The 23,148-nt window shown below is 26.3% G+C and overlaps 1 protein-coding gene across 1 annotated transcript; it reads right to left on the minus strand.

Annotated features, from left to right (window-relative positions):
* Positions 1-9,261: 9,261 nt before the first annotated feature.
* Positions 9,262-22,946, minus strand: LOC145846661 (dynein axonemal assembly factor 3-like). Its single transcript, XM_082953334.1, has 10 exons — positions 22,859-22,946; positions 15,654-15,793; positions 14,517-14,610; positions 14,098-14,255; positions 13,318-13,445; positions 12,871-13,054; positions 10,921-11,040; positions 10,234-10,362; positions 9,545-9,752; positions 9,262-9,380 (listed from the first exon to the last, which is right to left on the minus strand). Exons 1-10 carry the CDS (start codon positions 22,944-22,946, stop codon positions 9,262-9,264), a joined length of 1,368 nt encoding a protein of 455 aa, XP_082809460.1.
* Between the last annotated feature and the right edge of the window lie 202 nt (positions 22,947-23,148).

Here is a 23,148-nt window from a genome sequence, read left to right on the forward strand (position 1 = left end):
TGTTTTTAGATTTTAGTTGGAAATATATTAAATTTGTATAGAAATATTTTAAAAACAGCACAACATTCTACATTTTTTATCACATATTTAAAAAAGTTTTAAAAATTATATTATTTACTATAGAATAAAACATAATTTTGTATGGCTTATAAAATATTAAAATAAATAATAAAAATTGCTACTTTTTTAAATTCGTTCTAAACGTTTTATTATACTTGTATTGTTGATAAGTATTTTATGTAGTTACTATTCTAAACTAAATTTCATATTCTTAAGATCGTGGTGCCAGAAAAGAAGCATGACGTAAACGGAAAATTGTCACTTAAAAGAAGAATATATGAAGATTCAATGGGTAACCTCGAGTGAGTTAAAATACAACAAAAATAGAAAGATAACTAAAATTAGTTTTTTCATAAGTAAAACTAATATCTATTTTATTTTACAAGTTACATAGTTCTATGATTTGTCCTCGTAATTTGAAAGTATATTCAGATGATAAATTATTATGCTTACTATGTCAAGCAGAAATTTAGGTGCTTATTTTTATACAAAATAACTAAGAAGTTAAAAAACTAAGGTAAAAAATATTGAAAGTATTAAGTTGATTAAAAATAAGTTAAACAGTTGTTTAGTGAATAAAAGTTGTTTAAGCATATACACTACATAATAGAGTATCGTTGTGTAGCTTTAGTTATAAACTTTACAATACAGCTTTTATCGCGTAGTACAGGTATAATTATAAATATGAAATGTAAATAATTAACTACACAAACTCCATCAACAGGCAGATACTTCTACCGTTCAAACGTAGGACCGACTTGGTGAATTGGTGGGTGAGAGATATTAACAGTAACAACATGGATCACTGTCTCGTTTACAACAGAAGAGAGTTTAAAGTTACATTGGTGAATTGCAACAGTGACCACTATATTGCTATTATGAACGAAAAGAAAATTTGATTTTTTTTGTTCGGTTGATTATCACGTGCTTTCTTAACAGATTGTAAAATTAAAACTATACATGCATAATGTATACTATAAAAAATAAAACAGATAATTTGTAATTGTAGTTAAAGTTGTATTTTAATTAAAAATCGTGTTATTAGAAAAAAATTGAAAGTAAAAGCTGTTACTTTTGTTTAACAGAAGATTCAAAACTTAAAAAAAAAAATCAGTTTTCTCAAAGTAATCAAAATATAAAAAGTTCTCAATATAAAGAAATTCAATATTTCTTGAAGCAACTTAACTATTGTCTGGAAATGTTATATTTAAATTTGAGTCGCCTTTATAGAAAATAAAACACTTATCATGTTACAAAAATTAATTTGAAATACCATTGATAATTAAATTTTTTAAGAGAAAATAAAAGGTTAACGTACGTTTTGTAGATTAACTTACAAAAAACGCATAAGATTTTAGTGTATTATTTTACTTTGATTTAGAATTAAAGAAGTATAACTTTTATGTTTGTCACTAACATGTTATTAATTATGTGCTAATGCAATTTTTTTTGTTACAAATTATAATTTGCCAACAGGTCGAATAATACAAAGTGTACAACAAAACAAAGCTTTTTTTACACTACTTTGACCAACTAAATATTATTACTAAATTTCAAACAAGTAATAATATAAAAAACTATAAGTACAAGAAAAAATGTGTTACTAAGTTTCTTTTTGACACATACGATAAAAATAATAATAAAACTTTGAAGAAAATTAGTTATTATTAAGCTTAAAGTTAGATAAAACTTTACTTACTACTTTAAAATGGATACATATCAGCATAATTTTTTAAACAAAAAATGTCATATCTATTAATTATGAGTTAGAGCAGGGTTTCCCAAACTCATTTTCTAAATCGCCCCCTTTTCAGAAATTATTAAAATAATCGCCCCCCTTGATTTTACAAAGTTTTTTTTTTGAGTACAAGCTTTTAAGCCGAAAAAATGTGTTTGAAATGTAATTTAGTCTGGTATTTTTTATGCACGCACTTTTTGGCTATGTTTAAAGTAGTTTACAAGACTTCAGAAAATAAGTTACATTTGTTTTCTTATAAGCCCAATAAAATGTATTAAAATACTTAATTACTAAAAAGCCACGTGTAATCTGTAATCAATCCTGTTAATATATGAATTGTTTTGAAACTAATGAAACATTTAGGGTAGCGGTGGACAACTTTTGTAGTCAGCAACTCATATTAACTAAAAAAAGTTTCTAGTTTAAACTCGTTAAAATAATGTAATTACGAGCTGCATAATTTAAAAAAATAACGTTTATGAAAATTAAAAAACTCGAGCAAAATTTTAATAAAATGATTTAGTATTATTGTGATCTAGGAAATACTATTGTGAAGTGAAAACCAAATTGAATTTGAATTTAAAATATTAAGTATCAAAACACTAAATTTTGTTTATTTTGCACAAGTAGTTTACAAGATACTACTAATTTGATACGTATTGTTTAGATACGTAATTTGAGTTGATCTTAACCGTACGTTACCCATCGGAAATCTTAACTTAAACCTGACATTACAATAATCTTTTATATAACAAATTTCGGAAATTTAAAAGTTAGTACTAAGAAACTTATTTAAACCGCATAAAATACTTAAGTTATTTTATAAATAGGCATATTTTAAAACTAATATACCAGAAATTACAAAACTATAAAAGAATGAACAGTTTGTTTTACACATAATAAAATAAATATTAAAACATAATTTCTAATCTAGTTTAAGGAAGTTTGACCGACTGGTTAATTATCTCATAAGAAAAGTAGTTTCATCAACAGCTTCAGTTAATTCAGTAAAATTATTAATTTCAATGCTAGGATATAATATAAGCAAGTTAGTTGTAAAGTTAAAAACTTAATTTTAAACTTTTTAAACTATATGTTTTGTAGTGGAATACCATGAAATAGTATTTGACTTAGAATAACCTTTAAAAAACTAAACCTTAATTTTAACATTTTCTTTTTTCTTAATTTATATTCAAAAAATCAAAATTTTTACAGTTAATTCTGTGAACAGAAAGTAATCGATTGAAAAACTCTTTTAATTAGGTTAAAATTTTGTTTTGTAACTAATACTGTTTAAATTTATTTTTTCTTTTTTTATTAGCCTATAATAATTTACCAGAAGAAAATAGTGAAAAACTAAAAGCTAGTGTTGAACTATTAAAATTGACAATACATTTTAATTGCTAAAATATTAAAAACTAAGATAAAATAAAAAACAGTTGTACTACTAGTTTAAAATTTCTTAATATATAGATTTTTTTTAAATAATAAATCAAGTTAGAAAAAAAAATTGAGTTTAAGAACTTTTTAAATAAAAATATCTCAAATCTATACTCTTTTGAAACCAAAAAAAAAATTTGAAATAAAAACTTTAATGGTTATCAAATTCTTTTAATTTTTACAGATTAAACAAGTAATAACAAAAATATGTCAAATAAATTTCTTTGAAACAACTACTTTAATCACTATGTATAAAAACTTTTAGTGTAATGTTAAACCACAAATATAAACTACAAAATTAACGAGGTCAAAATAAAACTATTAACAGATATAAAACATAAACCATTAAATAAATACAGTAGACTTCCGCTTGAGTTTGAACAAAATCAAAAAGTGCAAACTCAAAAATAATTACCATTTTTTTTTTACAAAGTGATAAATTTAAATATGTTATATGCAATAACGTTATGCATACACATAAAATCAACTAAAACATAAAACAAACATTCGTTAAAAAAAAAGATCTATATAAGCTATAAAATATTATGTGTTTTTTGTTTTATTTTTACTTATTTAGTAATAGACTTTATTTAAGTTAAATTTTAGAAATTATTAATTTGCACTTTCTTTTTGGTAAAAAGTGCAAACTCAATAGGAAGTCTACTGTAATTAATATTTATTAGGCATTATGCAAAGCTATTGTAGAGTAAATAACTTAATAAAATTTCTATTTTAAAAAGACTACTTGAATACAATAAAAACCATGTTAAATAAGAAGTATTTTAAAAGATCAAATAAAATAAAATATACTTTCAGAAATAATGTCTGCTACTTAAGTCTAATATCATTAGAAGGATGAGGTTCACGACTGCTTGCAAGTTTTTCTAATCTGGTTCTTAATCAGTGAAATAAAGCCTCCTTTACAAATATCTAGATTAGATCTTTTGCTCAAGATGTTGATAACTGAACTAAAAGCTTTTTCAACAAGATAGCTAGAAGGAAAAACTATAAACAACAATCTAAATTCCTATCAAATGATTGGATACTTTTGCCTTAGTTTTTGTTGAGTCCAAAAGCTTTAATATCATTCTTTGGAAACATTTACTTTAAGTTCAGATCAGTTTGTAAGTCTCAGAAGAATTCCTGTAAGTCGCTTACTTCAAAAATATCTGCTTCGAAGGGATCCATATGTTTATCTATATGATAGCTTTTTTGTGTCAAATCAAAATTTTACTACTTAATGTATTGAAATTGTTAAAAGTTCCAGATTTTTTAGGTTTTTTTTTTGCCTAAATTGTCAAATTCTAGGTTTCTAGGTAAATTGGCAACCCTGTATAGTTTTATTTCTTAGTCTAACTTAGTGACTTTTCAAAAAACCATTGGAAATATCATGAAGTGGTATAACTATCACCTCATGGTATTTCCAATAAAAATCAAAGTATAAAGCGTTGCCAGTTTACCTAGAAATTTAATAATATATAACATAGGTTTTACAAACCATTTATGATCCTAAATAACATATATGTCAGGTTATAAAATGGTGAGAGGGATTCCGATCGTCTATGATCTATGTAATTGTTAAATAAGAAAATATATGAATGAAATTATGTAATTTACTTGAAAGTAGGAGTCATAAGTACTTGATTTTTTTCTCTATATTTTACATAAACAAAATAATCTTTTTTTTGTTTAAGTTTTACCTCAAGGTCAATATTTAATAGGAAGCTAAACTTAGTAAATTGGCAAATAAAAAGTAAAAATTTTATGACAGCCCAAAATTTTAAAATCGCCCCCTTTTCGCCCCCTTGCTAAATATCGCCCCCCGACTTACTAAAATCGACCCCAGGGGGGTGATATCGCCCACTTTGGGAAACCCTGAGTTAGAGTAACTTTTACCAAAGTTTTGTTAAATATCTGAATGTTTTAGTGTATCAACTCTGCGGGGTACTTTTCATCTTAGTGTATACTTTTCAAAATAAAAATACGATAAAAAATGGTAGTTAAAACTTAAAAATAGACATTTTACTTAATGAAAACTACTTACTAGTGCTCTATCATTGATAGTTATGGTTTGTAGTAGAATTCTAATATTAATTACTTTAAATAAAATATTATGTTATATAATAAATATAAATTGTATTATTTATTCGCCTGCGACTTAAAAAGGCTGCCAACCCGAATTTCAAATATTTATTGAACTAAAATTTATTTTGACTTATATACTTAAGTCTTAATAAACTTTTTATTACTTTGAAAATAAATACATTTAATACCAAGTGGCAACCCAAGACAAAATATTAAAGCTTTTTTAACTAAATAAAAAAAAAGTATGACTTATCTTAAACTACTAACTCGTGTAATTTTGTACTCTCGTGCAAATTTGACAGCTACTATTTTCTATGTGTTCCGACCATTTTAAATCTCTATATATATTTATTCCCAAATATCTACAGCTTTTTGTCTTAGTTATAGCATAGTATTAAGTCTGAAAAACTGTTTTAGTTACATTTTTTTACTTTGGTATAATGTCTTTTTCCAGTTATATTATAAATTAACCTTTATAATATATCTTACTCAGAAATTCAGAGAAACTTATTTATTTTCCAGCTTAACTACATTATCAGACATATTCTAAAATTATCACATTGACCATAGTGAAGATAATTTTAGTTTCGTTGCTTATTTTTTATTAGACCTTTGAAACTAAAGCAAAACTCACGTTATATTTATAGTTACTTTTTGATTTATAGTTTGTACACGTTAAATTCAGAAACTACTTGTATACAAGATGCACTTAGAGTATTTTAAATATCTAATATTTGTTGTCTAATAATTTAAATTATCCTTCTTATAATTATCTACCAGGTTCTCAAATTACTAGTCCAACTAGTTCAGGCTGTTACTTCTAAATCAAGATTCAGCTTTGAAATCAACTTTAATTATTCTACGACTTAATTTAAACTTTTATCACGAGTCCAAGAACATCTATCGTAAATTAAAAAATGTGTAGTTTTCACAGAAGACCTGACTCTTCATTGCAATTTAAAGAATATTTTTAGTGTAAGTTTAAAATCCTTTGTCGACTATACCGAAGTGCAAGTTTCAAAAATTTCGAGTACACCTTGTCATAATTTGCCAACCCATGTTCTAAACCAGGGTTTTCTTAAATAGGCTATGTTGAGGGCCATAAGCAGCAAAGGACAAAAACTCGAAACTTACACTATATATTATGTTTTTAATGATTAGAAGCAAAGAAACGTCTTAGGCGTATACCATGGTAGTCTTTTGATAAATATTGTCTGAGGGAGCGATAGGTTTTTTATTACTTTACAGGGGGCTTTATGAATAAAAGCTATGAGAAACCATGATGTAAACTAAAGCAATGATTATAACTTTTTTGTATTTAGAGTATACATATTTTTTTTAATTTTTTACCATTTATAAAAGTTATAATAATTTAAAATGTACGCTTAAGTTATTTCAAAAAGTTGAGATAGACTTATCATTTTTTTATAGCAGATCATTTTTTTCTAATAAGATTTTGTTGTATTTAATTAATTGGATTTGGTCAGAATTTTAGGAATTATTATTATAGCTATATAACCACAAAAGAAGACGCTTAAAGATTTGGTCCTAGGTAATATCTAGACTTATTTTGAAAATCAAGATCCAGCCGGATTTTTACAAAGTAATCCAGTAGATCGCGACTTTTTACAACAATTGTGTCAACTTTTATATAGAAACTTAGTTAATTTTTATTAAATTTTTTTTATCGAAATGTATTCTACCTTTATAAACGAACACTGTATATACTACATTATATTACAGCTTTATGAAAAGGTGATTGTATGCAAAGTTGCCCTAATTAAAGCTTTCAATGAATGAACATATAAATAAGCGCAAACAAAAGAGCTCTAAGTATGGCAACTATGATAGTATGTATCTTTATAACTTTGTTTAACATAAACTAAAAAATAATAATTTTTTAATAGTAACCGCATAAAGCAACTAGAAAGCGAAAGTAATAGTTTATACTCTTCGATTTTAAGTAAACGTTTAAAATAAGCGTTTTTTTAAAGATAAATTTAAAACTTGTAATATTTCAAAGAGAAAAGTAGAGCTTATTGCTTTCTATTGTAAAAATATTAAATCTTATAAGTATCTTCCACAAAGACAATTAACACATACTGTTTATAAAAGATAAATTAAATTTTTGTAAAAAGTTGCTACTTTACTTAAAATTGCTTTCAAGCTATACTAAAAAACTTTAACTTACATATTGAAAAAAAAAACTATTTGTTATCAATAATATAAATTGAATATTTATTGGAGCTACGATAAAATTGAGTACCAAAACAATTCTGTTTTTTAAATTGTAAAAATTTTGCACTGAAAAAAGTGTTTTCTCAAAAGTTAAAAGGTTATAGAGAAGAAAAGACTAAGACAAAAAATTATAAACAAAAGATTAATTTAAAAAGTTTAATACTGATGTTATTTTTTATGCAAAATTAAGTTCAGAAGAAAATAGCACCAATTTTTTGATTGATAAACAGTCTAAATTAAATTATTGAATAAAAAAACTTTTGATTCGATGCAACAATGAAGTATTTTAAGATTAACAAAGCGTTCCTGAGAGTTATTTTTGTGCAAAAAACACAAAAGGTGGAAGAAACATTTAAAAGGTATAGAAAAAAACAAATATAAACTTGTTTTACAATCATTCAAAGTTTCCGCAGTTTTCGAGTAAAAAGGTGAACAATACTTATAAAAACTTTGAATAAATAACTTCAAACATTTTTTTGAACAGAAAGATCTTTAAAAAGCTTTGTTTAAACAAAAAAAAAAAGTTTTATAAAACTTTTACTAAAAGATCTCATACAAAAAGTGAATTAAATCTAAAACAATAAAAATCATAAATTTATACTTCAGAGCTATCTAGATTTTTTTAATTTCTTAAAAGTATCAGGTAACATAAATGATTTGACAATAAAATTTTTATTAACACTTAGAGCTAAATAAATTTTTGCCAAAAATTTAAGAACAAAAACTTCAACTTAACTTCAAATTAAAATAAGCTACTCTTGGCTTTCAAAGTTATTTAAAAAGTATATTTTTTTAAACCAATCTCAAAATTCAAAAAGTAACTTAAAACTTTTCAAACCATAATAATAAAAACCAAAGTTTTTATTTTTCCGAGTTGTTCTGAGGCCTGAAGACGAACTTGGAGAAGACGTTCTCGTAACCGTCCTGTGGAAACTGACTTGATGGATCCCTCCTCACGAATCCGTGCTTCTTCGCGAAATCGTTCATGTTGCTCTCGAAACACTTCACCCTCTCCTTTGACAAGTCCAGGTAGTATCTGGTGTTTATGATAAATAAGTAAGGTGTAATTAAATAAAAAACACTTATTTGGAAAAAAAAACACCAAACAGGTGATTTTAAATTTGTCTTTCAAAGATGTCAAAGGATTTGATGCATGCTATGGTAAATTGACTCAAAGTAAAAAACTTGTTTTTACTAAAAGGAGTAGTTTTAATAAAATTATGCAGTTGTTTTTATACAAACAACTATATTTAAATTTTTAACCAATTACGTATAACTACTTTAGTGTTTGAAATAATATGGTGCACTGCTTGATGAAAAAAAATAAAGTTTTGTTATTGCAAACATCTAAATTTAAAAACAAAATACATCAAAACAAGTTAAAAACAAACTTTGCAAGCTCGATAGTCAATGAGCATCCCGGAGCGCTGACTTTGTTCAGACACACAGAACTCGCTAAACTGTAAAGTTTTATTTCTTCCAAGTTACATAAGCCAAAAAGTTTTATTCTAAATGAACGTATTTAAACTTTGTTTATCAAAACTGAACATTTATGATACAAAACACAATCTGGTAAGACTGAGTTTTTGACAAAATAAAAAACTAACTAGTATAAAAATTTCAATTTGAAATATAATGAACCTTTGAGTTATTTCAATTTATGGTTATCAAATTTCGATAAACTACAACATAAAGGCAACTTACGTTGTTCCCATGAAAATGCAGTGGAAGAACTCCTTGTATTTCTCCTTGAGGTGTAGCTCAGGGCCGGACGCTGCCGACAACAGATGAACTGTTATATTACCCACTGTGATCGGCTCTGTAAATAAACTTGTATAAGCTTACAGACTTTTTCTGTTTCATTCTCCTTTTTGGTAAAACCAATTAGTACATTGAGTAGTAAAACTCTAGAACAAACTTAAACAAAATATATTGAAATATTATTTAAAACTAAAACATTACATTTTTGCAAACAAAACAAACCATATTCATCCCTGATAAAGTCTTCCGGATACACAAACTCTTCATAATCAGTGTCATCGGAATCCTCATCATCAGAACCATCAGTGTCACCGTCGTGATCCATCTCTTCTTCTTCATCTTTGGGCGGGTTGTTGGGATCGTACGGGGTCTTGTGCAATATCTCGTGGAAGATCTCGTTCAGATTGTACTCCGTGATCTCCGTTGAGCTCTATGAGAAGTAGTGACATACATTTTAACTATATTTATATTTTGTATAAAAACAACCATACTTGTAATGTGTCGATGACTGTTGTTAAGAGCTTTAAATTTTATTATATAAATAATCGGTATCAGACAAAATTAACATGAAAAGGGCAACTGTTTTATACTTGTATTTTTGTTAAAAAAAACTAAACTATAACATCTGATAGATGTTATTTGAGCCTTCTTATTAGATTCAGTATCAGAATTTTTTATAAAAACAAACCAAGAACACAAGATTTATTTCAAAAAAATCTGATACTAACTAAATTTGATCAAACTAACAATATCAAATGTGTTAATGCTAGAAACAAAGTTAATAATAAATATCAATCAACAATACAAAAAAAAATAACAGCACATAAGTCAATATTTTAGTTCTTAAAGAAGATGATAAAATTTAACAACTAAAAACTTCACAAAAAAATAACAACTAATCGGCAACGAACCTTAGCAAAGGTACCGTTCTGTGTTTTAAGCAGTTCCTTGTTGTCAGTTTCGGTGCCGAACGTGATAAAGGGTCCTGTGGTCATGTCACCCAAGTATCCTCTGACCTTCTTCGGGGCTTGCTGACCCTGCTGTTGGCATAAATAAACGTAAATATTTAAATACGCTTTGTGAACTATAGTAGCAACCAATTTTGTATTAGTCGCTATTGGTTGAAGAGTTTACTTGTAAATTTACTAACACAAAAACTTGCCTCCCGTGATAATGAGATGAAAAATATTTTTGTTTGTTAATAAACAAAAAATTTTAAATTGTTAAAGAATTTATATAGCTGTTGGAACAAAACACATTTTTTTAGTTATAGTAGCAGTTTCAAGTTTTTAAGCAAGTTGAAATTCTTTTTTATATAGTTTATTGATCTAATGGGTCAAGCCATTCTAATTGATTTTGTTAAAATTATATAGAGCTCATAATTGATTTATGGTAATTTTTTTCAAAACGACATTGTTTTATAGCATATTAATAATTTAAAAACCAAGATTAAAAGTGGCGGATCCTTCTAAACTTATGTTTTTGGTAAAATATTAAATAAAATAATGAAACTTACATTTAGTGTGGCGGAACCTTCTAAATTTTTGTTTTTGTGGAGCTAGAATATTTAGAAAATAATAAATAACAACAAAATTTACATTCAAAGTTGCAGAACTTTCCAAACTTCTGTTCTTGTGGGGGTAGAATCCGTCCATGACCTGAAATGCAACCCCGTCGAATCTGAACCTCAAATATTCCGCTTTCTGTATCATGTTCGCCTGTTACAAGTTGATAAAAAACTATTTTCAGTTTAAATTCTAATAGTTTTTTTCATAAGTTTGTGATTTGAAAGTTTTATTATTTTTTTCTGTTTATTAAAGTTTTCTGTTTTCTGTGTTATGTTTGAATAAAATTATTTGTAAAATTGTTGCTGAATATGGGTGTTAATTTAATTTGTAAACTTTTTTTGGTTTTGGATTTTTTTTAAGGTAGACTTTGTATATTGTTTAATTTTTTTATTTATTTATTGACTACAAAAGTTGGATACATAATTGTTTATATGTATATAAAAAGTTTAAATGGTTTGATACCAATGCAATCAAACTTTTGCAGACTCTGGTGTGTCAACTTGGTTACAGAAATTTGAAAAATACTTAGTTGAACAAAAACTAATTCATGATAACAAAAAGGTTTACACTTACATTTTACAACAAGATTGACTTACCCCATATTTAAAAAAAAAATTAAAAAACTTACTTAACTAAAAAGATTAACTCTATAAAATGTATAAGTATTTTGGAAGGTTGGCATTCAACTTATTATGAATTTTAATTACTAAACGTTCTTTTTACAAATTTCGATAATATTTTAAGTTGAAGTTGGGAATGTAAATATTAATAAGTATACACAGTGGAACACTTTTATAACATTGCTTTCAACATTATTTTAACAAAAAGTTAACACAACAATTTCAAAATTGAAGATGAAAAAATTAAAAAGCTTCTCAAACAGATAGACAAATATCAATATGTGTTAAAACAATTTAATTGAAACAATCAAATCACATTTAATTGATCACGTATTAAAAACAGGTTGGTATTTTTGTCTAAATTTTTTATTATCTGCTCGTATGTTTGTTATTCAGTGAGACATTTCGGCAGTCAACTTATGAAAAAATTTTTGTATCATGTACCGAGTTTTGTTGAACCCTTTTTATTTTACAAAAATTTAAAGTTTGTATAATGCTCTATTAAAGTTTTAGAGATGACTTATAACAGCTGTAAATTTATTAACAATTATAAATAAGTAGCACAAAATCTTAACAAACAAGTTGATTAATTGTACTTTATGTTTTTTATAATAGTATAACTTCAAACTATTATAAGTTTAAATATCTTCAAATTAAATTATGCTTAATTACAAAACAGGCTATAATACATTTTTATCGCTACTAATTGCTGAATTAAACTAATGACATAAGTCTGCAATAAATTGACCTTTATTCTAATTAGTTTGTTTTGACGGTTAAATTTCTAACTGTTTTTGTTTATAAATCAATAAAAAGAAAATCTTTTCATCACAAATAAGTGTTAATTTATTTCTTATGTAATGTGATAACTTTCTTTTTGTTTAGATTAGAATATTTCTTATAATCAAGGAGAGTATTTTTTTAAGTTAAACCATTTTGTTTGCTAATGTACAAAGCTTTAATAAAACTGTTCTTCTTTGTAAAAGTTTTGCTGTCACTTTGAAAATGAAAAAAAACTGTTATACTGCAAGTACGAAACAAAATTTGTAGGCAAAATATTTATAAAAACTACCAATTTAGTTTAGTTAATGGTCAATTATAAAGTAAAATTTCAGTTAAACACTTTTCATTTTATCTCACTTGTTTTTGATGTAACTGTATCATAAGTTGATAATCATGATAAAAATTATCAACATATTAATAAACTAGTGATACATTTTTATACATGTTAACTTAACTTGTTTCATGATGCAATTGCATCATCGATTGCCTATCGTATTATAAAAAATTTTAAACATTAAACAAATCTCTCGAGTTGTACCTCGTAATACTTAATATGTATTAAAATATTCAATCAAACTTGTTTTTGATGTAGTTGCATCACATGCTGCCAATCGTAGTGACTCTCTCTAGAATCATAGCGGTGACTTAGCAAACTTCTTTCTCTCATATCCCGAGTTGTCATGATTTTTGACTTTTCCTTGGTGTTGCGCCACGATTTGAATGAAGAATGCAGCAAGTCTATCTCCATCAACTGCAAACAACTAAAATTTAAAATGAAACGAACATGGCAACGTGGAAAAGTGGCTAATTTTATACAAATACCTTTACCAGTACATATGCATTTAAAATTTTAACAGTTATAGTTTGTCGCAAATTTCAATGAGTAAACTTGATTGTAGTTATATAATTTTATTGTATACAGTATCTTTCTCGCTGTGGGGATACTTGGCCTGTAGTATTCTATTTGTGCGATGAAGAGTAATTCGGGTCGATTGGACGTTTGGGTACGCCCGCTTTTTCTAACCTCTTGCTCTTACGAGCCTTGATTTCTGTGGTCTCGCTAAAAGCGGCTTGCATGTTCTCTTTGGAGAACATGCCATCATTATCACTAACCTTAGGCTTACTGCGACTACCTGTACTCATAATGCTATTCTGAGGGAGTTGCTAATATATCGATTGTATTTTATTAACTAGCCAGAGGAACGTGTCTAACTATGGCCAACAACAAATTTAGTAAGTTACGTAGTTTATGATTACGTTAAGTATGTTAAGATATAATGAAGCTGTTAGCGATCTTTATTTAGTCTAATCAACTATACTTAAGTTATTAAATCTTATGTGAAACTAAGCGTACAACTGAGTTTAATAAAATGTTAGCAATCTTTAAAGCAACTTATTTTATTCAAAATTATGTAAACAAATACAATATTTCACACTAAACAAATTCAAATGTACAATTTATCTTAGAGAAACAGAAATAACATGCAAAAGAATAAACAATACTCACGATTACAAACGAAGTTTAAAGAAAGGCTTGCTGCAACTGACTGAACGTCATGCTAAAGCAGTTCAAGAAGTAAACAAAGCGATAAAAAAGTCCCTAATTTGAGAAAACTCTCTAGCGCCTTTTTTTATTTAAACGCAATGTCGTTACAACAGATCTATATACTTACATATTGTCGAAATACAATTAATGTTTTTAAAAGCTGCATAAAAGATTTTTATTTTTTTATAAACCACCATGAATATAAATAACTTAAATTTATAATTAAGATTAATATAAATAGCATTATGCTATAATCACCTTCAAATGAGACAAATCTAAACAAGGCATTCGTTCATCGGCATATTCGAGATCAGTTACCATCTGTTCCAAGCAGAACGATGATTTCTTCAGGTATGTGGATGTCTCGTCTCGCAACAGGGTATTCCCGTACAACTCCATGAACATTTCCGTCTTTTCTGTTTAGATAGCATTGGTTTTCATTTAGTTATGTTACCGAAATTAAGGGCATATGTGGGATCTACCCAGATGTAAGTTCACTTCAAGGAGTTATCACCATAAATAGTTATAAAACTTTGCAATGCTGATATGTGCACATACTGATTATCAGAAATAAAATTTCTAATTTTAAAAGTAAAAGCTTTATTTAAGAAGAAAATACAAAACTAAAAACACTTTTAATGGAATCTTTAAATAACAAATATTGACAATGTTAATACCTTGGATGCCCATTAATTCTTTAGGTTCTAATGCTAGAGTCAGTAGAAGGATGTGGCGGGCAACTGATTCCATATTGCTTTCTATTGTGTATATCTGTAATGTGTATTGTATTCTTAAAAATAACATTAAAATGTTACTATATTGCGTATATCTGTATAAAAATATTATAAAATTATTATCATATTTTGTACATCTGTACAAAAGTATTATAAATATTCTAGAACATATAGCTGTGTGTATCTGTAGAAGATAACATTTTATTATAAATATTATTTCGCATAATATATTATTAGAGACTGTGTAATAATTGTATTGCAAAAGTGTTAATATTTACTAATGTGCATCTTTACATTCTTCAAAACAAACTTTATATTTGATAGAATTTTATAAAAAAAATACATATTAGCAGTAAAAAAAAGTTCTTTTGAATCGACTTTATTTTATTATGGGTTCCGAGATAGAAATTATATTTTGTACAATTAACTTAACAAGGATATATTTTAGTGGTTCAATGAATCAAATATGAATATTTAAACAAACTTGTACTTTACAATAAAGAAATAAGATATAACAAAATTAATTATAAAGATATCTGAGTAAAACAAACACGTGTGCTTCTCTTCTTATGTTTGTACGTTTTAGCTATGGTTTTTGACACATAAATTAATATTAAATAAAAACAAAATTTTAATAAAAATAAAACAAACGTGTATGCTTCTATTCTAGTGTTTGTACATTTTAGCCATGGTTTTAAGATATAATCAATAAAAACAAAAATAACAAACAAACATGTATGTTTATATTTTTGTTTTTGTACATTTTAGCCATATTTTCAAAATGTAATAATAAATATAAATAATAATAAAACAAGCATGAATGCTTCTATTCTTGTGCTTGTACAGTTTAGCCATGGTTTTCAGAATATATTAAATAATAATAAATTATACTTATGATAATAATAAAACAAACGTGAATGCTTCTATTCTTGTGTTTGTACATTTTAGCCATATTTTCAAAATATAATAAATAAATATAAACAATTTAATAAAACAAACATGAATGCTTCTATTCTTGTGCTTGTACATTTAAGCCTTATTTTCAAAATATAATAAATAAATAATAATAATAAAACAAACATGAATGCTTCTATTCTTGTGCTTGTACATTTTAGCCATGGTCTTAAGTATGTGCCGGCAGTCACCGCTGCCGACCATCAACACGTTCAGTATCTCGTTGCCGTGTCTGTCAGTTTCCAGTTTAAGGTCTTCACACAGGTCTGTGATTAATAGTTGTTGTAATATTTATTGTGCCGTTTAATGTCTTATTGTGTTGTTATGCTTAAATGTTAACGAACTTATAAAGTCAACATTTGAAAATAGTATTTCTTCGCTCGGACCTGTATATGATTGTGAATAATTCTATATATTCATGAATAAGAACTATATTCATGTAAAAGGCTAGTTAACATTTGTTTTCTTTATTTACATGCTCATTATTAACATTAGTTATTTGTAGTATAATGATGGTTAAACTGCAAAATTACCATAGAAATTTAGAAACATAGGTGTTTATAGTACTTATGTCAGAGCTAAAAAATTATTTGCGAAAATTACTTTAATGTAAAAGTTTGTAGAATAATGTTAGCGAACTTATAAATTTAACATAGAAAAATTAAACTTTTAATATCTAGTTTAAAGTCTTCGCTCAGACCTGTAAAGTAACTGATTTTGAAATTTATTTCATAGGTTTGTATTTACTTTACAAACTAAGTTTCGGTCAAAGACCTCTTCAGTGCTTAAATAAATCTAAAAAAAGATATGTGACAGTCATGGAAAATAGCAATTGAACAATTAAATTAAGATAAAAACAAAATATTACTGAAAATTTTTACTTAAGAAGCTAAACAAATCAAATTTTAATATTAAGACTGAGTTTTTGTAGGAGTTTAAATTTTTAGCTAAGTTTTAAAATCAATATAACAACAATACTAACAATAATCAAAGCTGTATGTAGCTTTCTTTTATCTTCTAAATAATTTACAGACTAAACATTGCTTAAGTAAAAGTGTAATTAATGAAATGAGCTTAAAATTTAATTGAAATTGGTGTGGCTTATTTTAATTGTGACGTAATTATTGAAAATTTGAACAATTTTGTGCTTTTAATCGTTATTAAAATTTAAATTTCCGTTCATAAGTTTCATATGAAAGCTTACAGTTAAAACAAACTTTTACCTTAAAACAAAACAAGTTAAATTATGGAACTAAGTTTGAATTTTTGGCAAAGTTTAAATTCTAGTTAAAATTAAAAAATCGAAGAACAACACAAATAAATAAGAATAAGGTTAATAATAATAAGTAGGCTTTAGTTAAGATGCAATTTAATCAAGCTGAATTTTATTGTGACTTGAATATTGTAAATTTAAGTAGTTTTGTGCTAATAATAGTTACCAAAATTTTAAAATTTTGCTTGAATAATTTAGAAAAAAAAAAAAAAAATTAACTTTAAGAAAATTATAGTTACAAAAATTAAAAATTAAAAAGCATGCATAAAACCTGTATTACGATTAATTTAAGTTTTGAAGTGGAGTTTTCGGAAGTGCGGGCAGGAATAAAAGAGTTCGTACCGTTTGTTTAGATTATCCCTTCTGTCTGCTTTAGCGATCGCGACCTTTTCTAATATGCAAGTACTGCAAATGCTTTGTGGGTTTTTTTGCTTTGCCAATGTGGTGGATAATTTCCCAATCTATTTTGTATTCGATGTTCTTGTTTTTAAGCTTCCATATATACTTCGATAATTCTATTCCGTTCTCTTTATAGTTTTTAAAGTCATTAATATGGTTGTACCATCTTTTTTTAAAAGTTCCACCCGTTGAGCCTAAATAGTTTTTTGTTTCGTTTTCCGATTTGATTGTCGCTTTATATATCACATTTTCAACTAAGCATTTATTCTTAAGGGGACATTTGTTTTTTGTTCGGCAGTTGCAAAGTGTTTCGTTTGGATCATCGTTTCTTGTTTTTAAGTATTTTCGATTGTGTTTTTGGATTAGTTTCTTAATATTGCTCATGCAGCTATATGAAATTTTACAATTATTTCTGTTTATTATTTTGTTTAACTTGTGGTCTTCTTTGAAATGTTTATCTATTAGTTGCAGGAAAGCTTTACCTATATTGGTTTTTACTGATTGACAGTAGGGTGGGTTGAAGTAGATTGTTTTTCTTGTTCGTGCTGGCTTCTTTTTGCTTTGGTTGTTTTGGTGGTTGGAGTATGTGAGTTTGTCTTTGAAATTTGAGTTGGTTAAAGCATTAATAAATGCAATTTCCTAGATATATCTCTAGACACTGCTAATAACACATTTAAACCATACCAAAAAGAAAACTCAAGCACCAATTATATTAACAAGTATTCGAACTACCCGTCCATTATCAAAAAGAACCTACCAAAAATGATCGAAAAAAGACTCAATAGACTCTCTAAAACCAAAGAAATCTTCAATGAATCAATAACTGGATACCAAAATGCTTTAACCAACTCAAATTTCAAAGACAAACTCACATACTCCAACCACCAAAACAACCAAAGCAAAAAGAAGCCAGCACGAACAAGAAAAACAATCTACTTCAACCCACCCTACTGTCAATCAGTAAAAACCAATATAGGTAAAGCTTTCCTGCAACTAATAGATAAACATTTCAAAGAAGACCACAAGTTAAACAAAATAATAAACAGAAATAATTGTAAAATTTCATATAGCTGCATGAGCAATATTAAGAAACTAATCCAAAAACACAATCGAAAATACTTAAAAACAAGAAACGATGATCCAAACGAAACACTTTGCAACTGCCGAACAAAAAACAAATGTCCCCTTAAGAATAAATGCTTAGTTGAAAATGTGATATATAAAGCGACAATCAAATCGGAAAACGAAACAAAAAACTATTTAGGCTCAACGGGTGGAACTTTTAAAAAAAGATGGTACAACCATATTAATGACTTTAAAAACTATAAAGAGAACGGAACAGAATTATCGAAGTATATATGGAAGCTTAAAAACAAGAACATCGAATACAAAATAGATTGGGAAATTATCCACCACATTGGCAAAGCAAAAAACCCACAAAGCATTTGCAGTACTTGCATATTAGAAAAGGTCGCGATCGCTAAAGCAGACAGAAGGGATAATCTAAACAAACGGTACGAACTCTTTTATTCCTGCCCGCACTTCCGAAAACTCCACTTCAAAACTTAAATTAATCGTAATACAGGTTTTATGCATGCTTTTTAATTTTTAATTTTTGTAACTATAATTTTCTTAAAGTTAATTTTTTTTTTTTTTTTCTAAATTATTCAAGCAAAATTTTAAAATTTTGGTAACTATTATTAGCACAAAACTACTTAAATTTACAATATTCAAGTCACAATAAAATTCAGCTTGATTAAATTGCATCTTAACTAAAGCCTACTTATTATTATTAACCTTATTCTTATTTATTTGTGTTGTTCTTCGATTTTTTAATTTTAACTAGAATTTAAACTTTGCCAAAAATTCAAACTTAGTACCATAATTTAACTTGTTTTGTTTTAAGGTAAAAGTTTGTTTTAACTGTAAGCTTTCATATGAAACTTATGAACGGAAATTTAAATTTTAATAACGATTAAAAGCACAAAATTGTTCAAATTTTCAATAATTACGTCACAATTAAAATAAGCCACACCAATTTCAATTAAATTTTAAGCTCATTTCATTAATTACACTTTTACTTAAGCAATGTTTAGTCTGTAAATTATTTAGAAGATAAAAGAAAGCTACATACAGCTTTGATTATTGTTAGTATTGTTGTTATATTGATTTTAAAACTTAGCTAAAAATTTAAACTCCTACAAAAACTCAGTCTTAATATTAAAATTTGATTTGTTTAGCTTCTTAAGTAAAAATTTTCAGTAATATTTTGTTTTTATCTTAATTTAATTGTTCAATTGCTATTTTCCATGACTGTCACATATCTTTTTTTAGATTTATTTAAGCACTGAAGAGGTCTTTGACCGAAACTTAGTTTGTAAAGTAAATTTTTGAAAGAATAAATATATTACTTCTCCTCCAGCAGTTGAGATCTCTCTATTTGTTTTCTTGAAACCAAAACATATTATATAGGTTTGTATTTGAAACTATTTACACAAACAAAAACATCTCAAAAGTAAAGTGTAATCTTTGTATTCTATAAAATATTTGTTTTAGTTTACACTTTAAGCTTTCATATAAGAGCTTATCAACTTTATAAAGTCCCTTTATTCCGCATGAATTGTTAATTTAAGAGGTTGCTTTATAGTTTAAACTACTTCATTACTACAGTCTAGTAAGTAATGTTATGATATTCATATGTTAGCAAACATATAATAATCATACATAAAAACAATGATATATGTAATGATAATTTGCGATTAAAATCTAGTTTTTTTTTCTTTTTTTAATTACTGACACCTGATACATAGTTGTTGTTATTATTATTTTTATTTTGTTTTAACTTTACAATCGACTATATAACTTTTTAGACTAAATGGTTATAGTCAACTGATTTTTTTTTTGTAAAGAAGTAACTAGTTTTTATGAAAAAGTTTTTGAAACATAGAGAACATATTACGAGATAAATTGAAAAACAACAGTACTTTTTTAACTCCAATTAAAAGAAAAAGTTCAAAGTATGTTTAATTAAGTAAATAATTTATAGATGAAGGTGAAAACTAAACTTAAAATATGAAAGCTAGAAACAAATTTCCAAATTATTGATTTTTTAACAGTAATAAAACAACAAATACCTTAAAATACTTTTAAAATAAAAATTAATCTTACTCAAAAGTAAATGAAAAAGTTATTGTATACAGCTAAAAAAATTTGAAAGTGTATTCAAACTTGTATTGTGTACCTCTTTGAAATAGTTTTTAGAAGCCCAAGTATCTGCTCCTGTATTTTAATTTTAAGTGTGTAAAAAATAGATAAATAAAGGTGTTTTATTCTATTTGCATATTTATTCACCATGAAATTACAATTATGTACTAAATTTTATTTATTATTTTTTTTTTTTTTTTATTGTAATAAAATAAAATCACATAGTGAACATTTATAATAGAAAAACAAATATTTTCAATTTTATAATAATAATACAAACTAATATTTTAATTATATAAACTAGGTTTTTAGTTTTATAAAAAAGTGATGTATATACATATATATTAAAATAAAATTGAAGTTTTTTCATCAAAATTAGTTATTCTGTATCATTTAAATGTAAGTTACTTTTTTTGTTATTTAATCTCTACAACTTATACTAGAATAACAAGAAATGCTTTTGAATCTAAATAAACAGCTGCACCAAAAACACAATTTATTCAATTTGTTTATCGCCTTCAAAAATGCGCTGTGCAGAATTTCTTACGTCAATGCAAAAATCCGTTAAGAGGCAAGAAAATCAAAACAAATTTCAAAACAAAAAACATTTTGTGAATCAAAAGCGTAGTCGTTTGCATAATTCGACAAGCTTTCGGGTTCGTTCGAGTTTGGAAGCTTGAAATAAACAGACAAAAATGATAAACAAACAAAAAACGACATTAAAAACTAACTCTTCATTCTTTCGGCTCACAATCCAAAAAGGGACAAATTATCCCCCCGCGAGTTTCCAATTTTAATCCTGAATGACGAAACTGCTTTAGTTTTAAGAAAAAAAACTAAAATATTGACGTGTGTAAGTTCAACCGGGTTCGGAAAAACAAAAAGTCGGATTTCCACATTTAAATTTCAAACTCAGATTAGAGAGTTTTTAGCAAATTAACATAACGGAGTTTAAACGAGTTTGCCAAATATTTGTTTTTGCTAAAAACGCAAGAGAATCAATAAAGAAAAAAACAAAACGTTGGGTTTATATTTATTAAGACAGTCTGTATTTACGTTCACATGCAAATTATTTACTCGAGTTCGAAAAGCATTTTAAAATTTAATCCTAATGAAAAAAGTATTTAAGAAAATGAGATGAAAACATCGACAAACGTCTGTGAGTTCAAACAGTTTGGAAAAAGAAAAGCTGGACATTTATTTTCAAAGACAAACCATTCACGTGCACTAAAATGCAAACATAAAGCTGTTAGATGCATAATCAACTTTAGAGTTCAAACGAATTTTACTAAAAGTTTTTACCAAAACACAAAGAATCAACGAAGGAAAACAAAAAAATAGGACTTGTATTTCCAAAGACAAAATACTCATATTAGAACTAATCATGAAGGTTTTAGCTGAATGAATCAACATAACTTATGTTAGTCAAAATTTTATTTTACACAAACGCTAAGATTCAATAAAAAACAAAAGTTAACTTATATATTTTTTTAAACAAACCATTCACGCATTAAGGAACGCAAACTCAAAGTTTACATAGCCAATTAAACATGACAGAGTTCAAACGAGTTGTTCAAAAGTTGTTTTCGCACAAAAAAAAAACGAGAGAATCAGTGGAGCGTGTAAGAGAGAACCGTCACGGACGCCAGCGAGAGTCGGGGAAGATTCGAGATGCAATTGTTGGCGGCATGCAATTTAATTTTTGTTGTTTTGTCTACTTGTTTCGTAACTGCACTGTCTAGGCGCGAATTGAAATTACTGCTTGTGCGATGTATCAGCAATTGTTTATGTTCTGTGAAGCAGCTTAGTTAAAATGAGCTGGGTTGTATAACTTTGTTCGAATCGCCAAGTAGTCGCTACGGCTTTTTTCTTTTAATACAAGGAACGAATATCAGTGCAAAAAAAACTACTTTTAATGTTTAAAATTTATTTTTTTTTTTTTAAATTGCAGCTATAAAAACAGAAATAAACAAATAAAATAACCTATGTGTTATGCAAGAAAACATGTTGTATAATAAATCAAAGAATAGAAAATTTAATGTTTAAAAAGTATGCATGAAAAGTATAATTAAAATATTAATGATAAATAGCAATAATTAATGATTTATTTTACTAAAACTATAAAATATTGAAAAACATTTACAGTTGTGCAGCACATAGCTTACAAGTTTCAAGTATATGTTATTTGTTTTAGTTTGTTAAAAAATTGATTACGTAAAAACAATTTTGTCTAGGCAAAATATTTTTAATTGAAAATACTTTTAGTATATTTATTCTGTAAGTAAACAAACATTTTGCAATAGCTCTTTTAAAGAGAAAAACTACTGAAAAGTATACCGTAAATTCCAAAACAAACAACATACCTTCTTGAAACTCAATTTCAGGATTGTGTCTCAGTAAGAAAGAAAACAAAAATAATTTAAATAGTATTTTTATATAAAACAAATAAACAAACCTTCTTGAAAATCTATGGCGGGACTATGACCCCAGTATGAAACGAGTCCGTAACCCGGAATAACTCCACCATTTTCACTACCCGGCATGTTTTAATAAGAATAAAACTCTGGATTAAAATATTTGTTAATAACACTTTAGTAAGCAGAAATAAAACTTCTATAGAACATTTCTAATCAAAAAAATTGTTAACAATTATGCAGAAAGAACATTTCAAAGGAAAGCATTATAGAGAAAAGTTATAAACTCAATTTAATATGGTTATTACTAATTAGACTTAAGTAAGGAGAC

This window comes from Thalia democratica, unplaced genomic scaffold (assembly GCF_965202585.1).
Source record: "Thalia democratica unplaced genomic scaffold, ktThaDemo2.hap1.1 HAP1_SCAFFOLD_555, whole genome shotgun sequence".
Lineage (NCBI taxonomy): Eukaryota > Metazoa > Chordata > Thaliacea > Salpida > Salpidae > Thalia > Thalia democratica.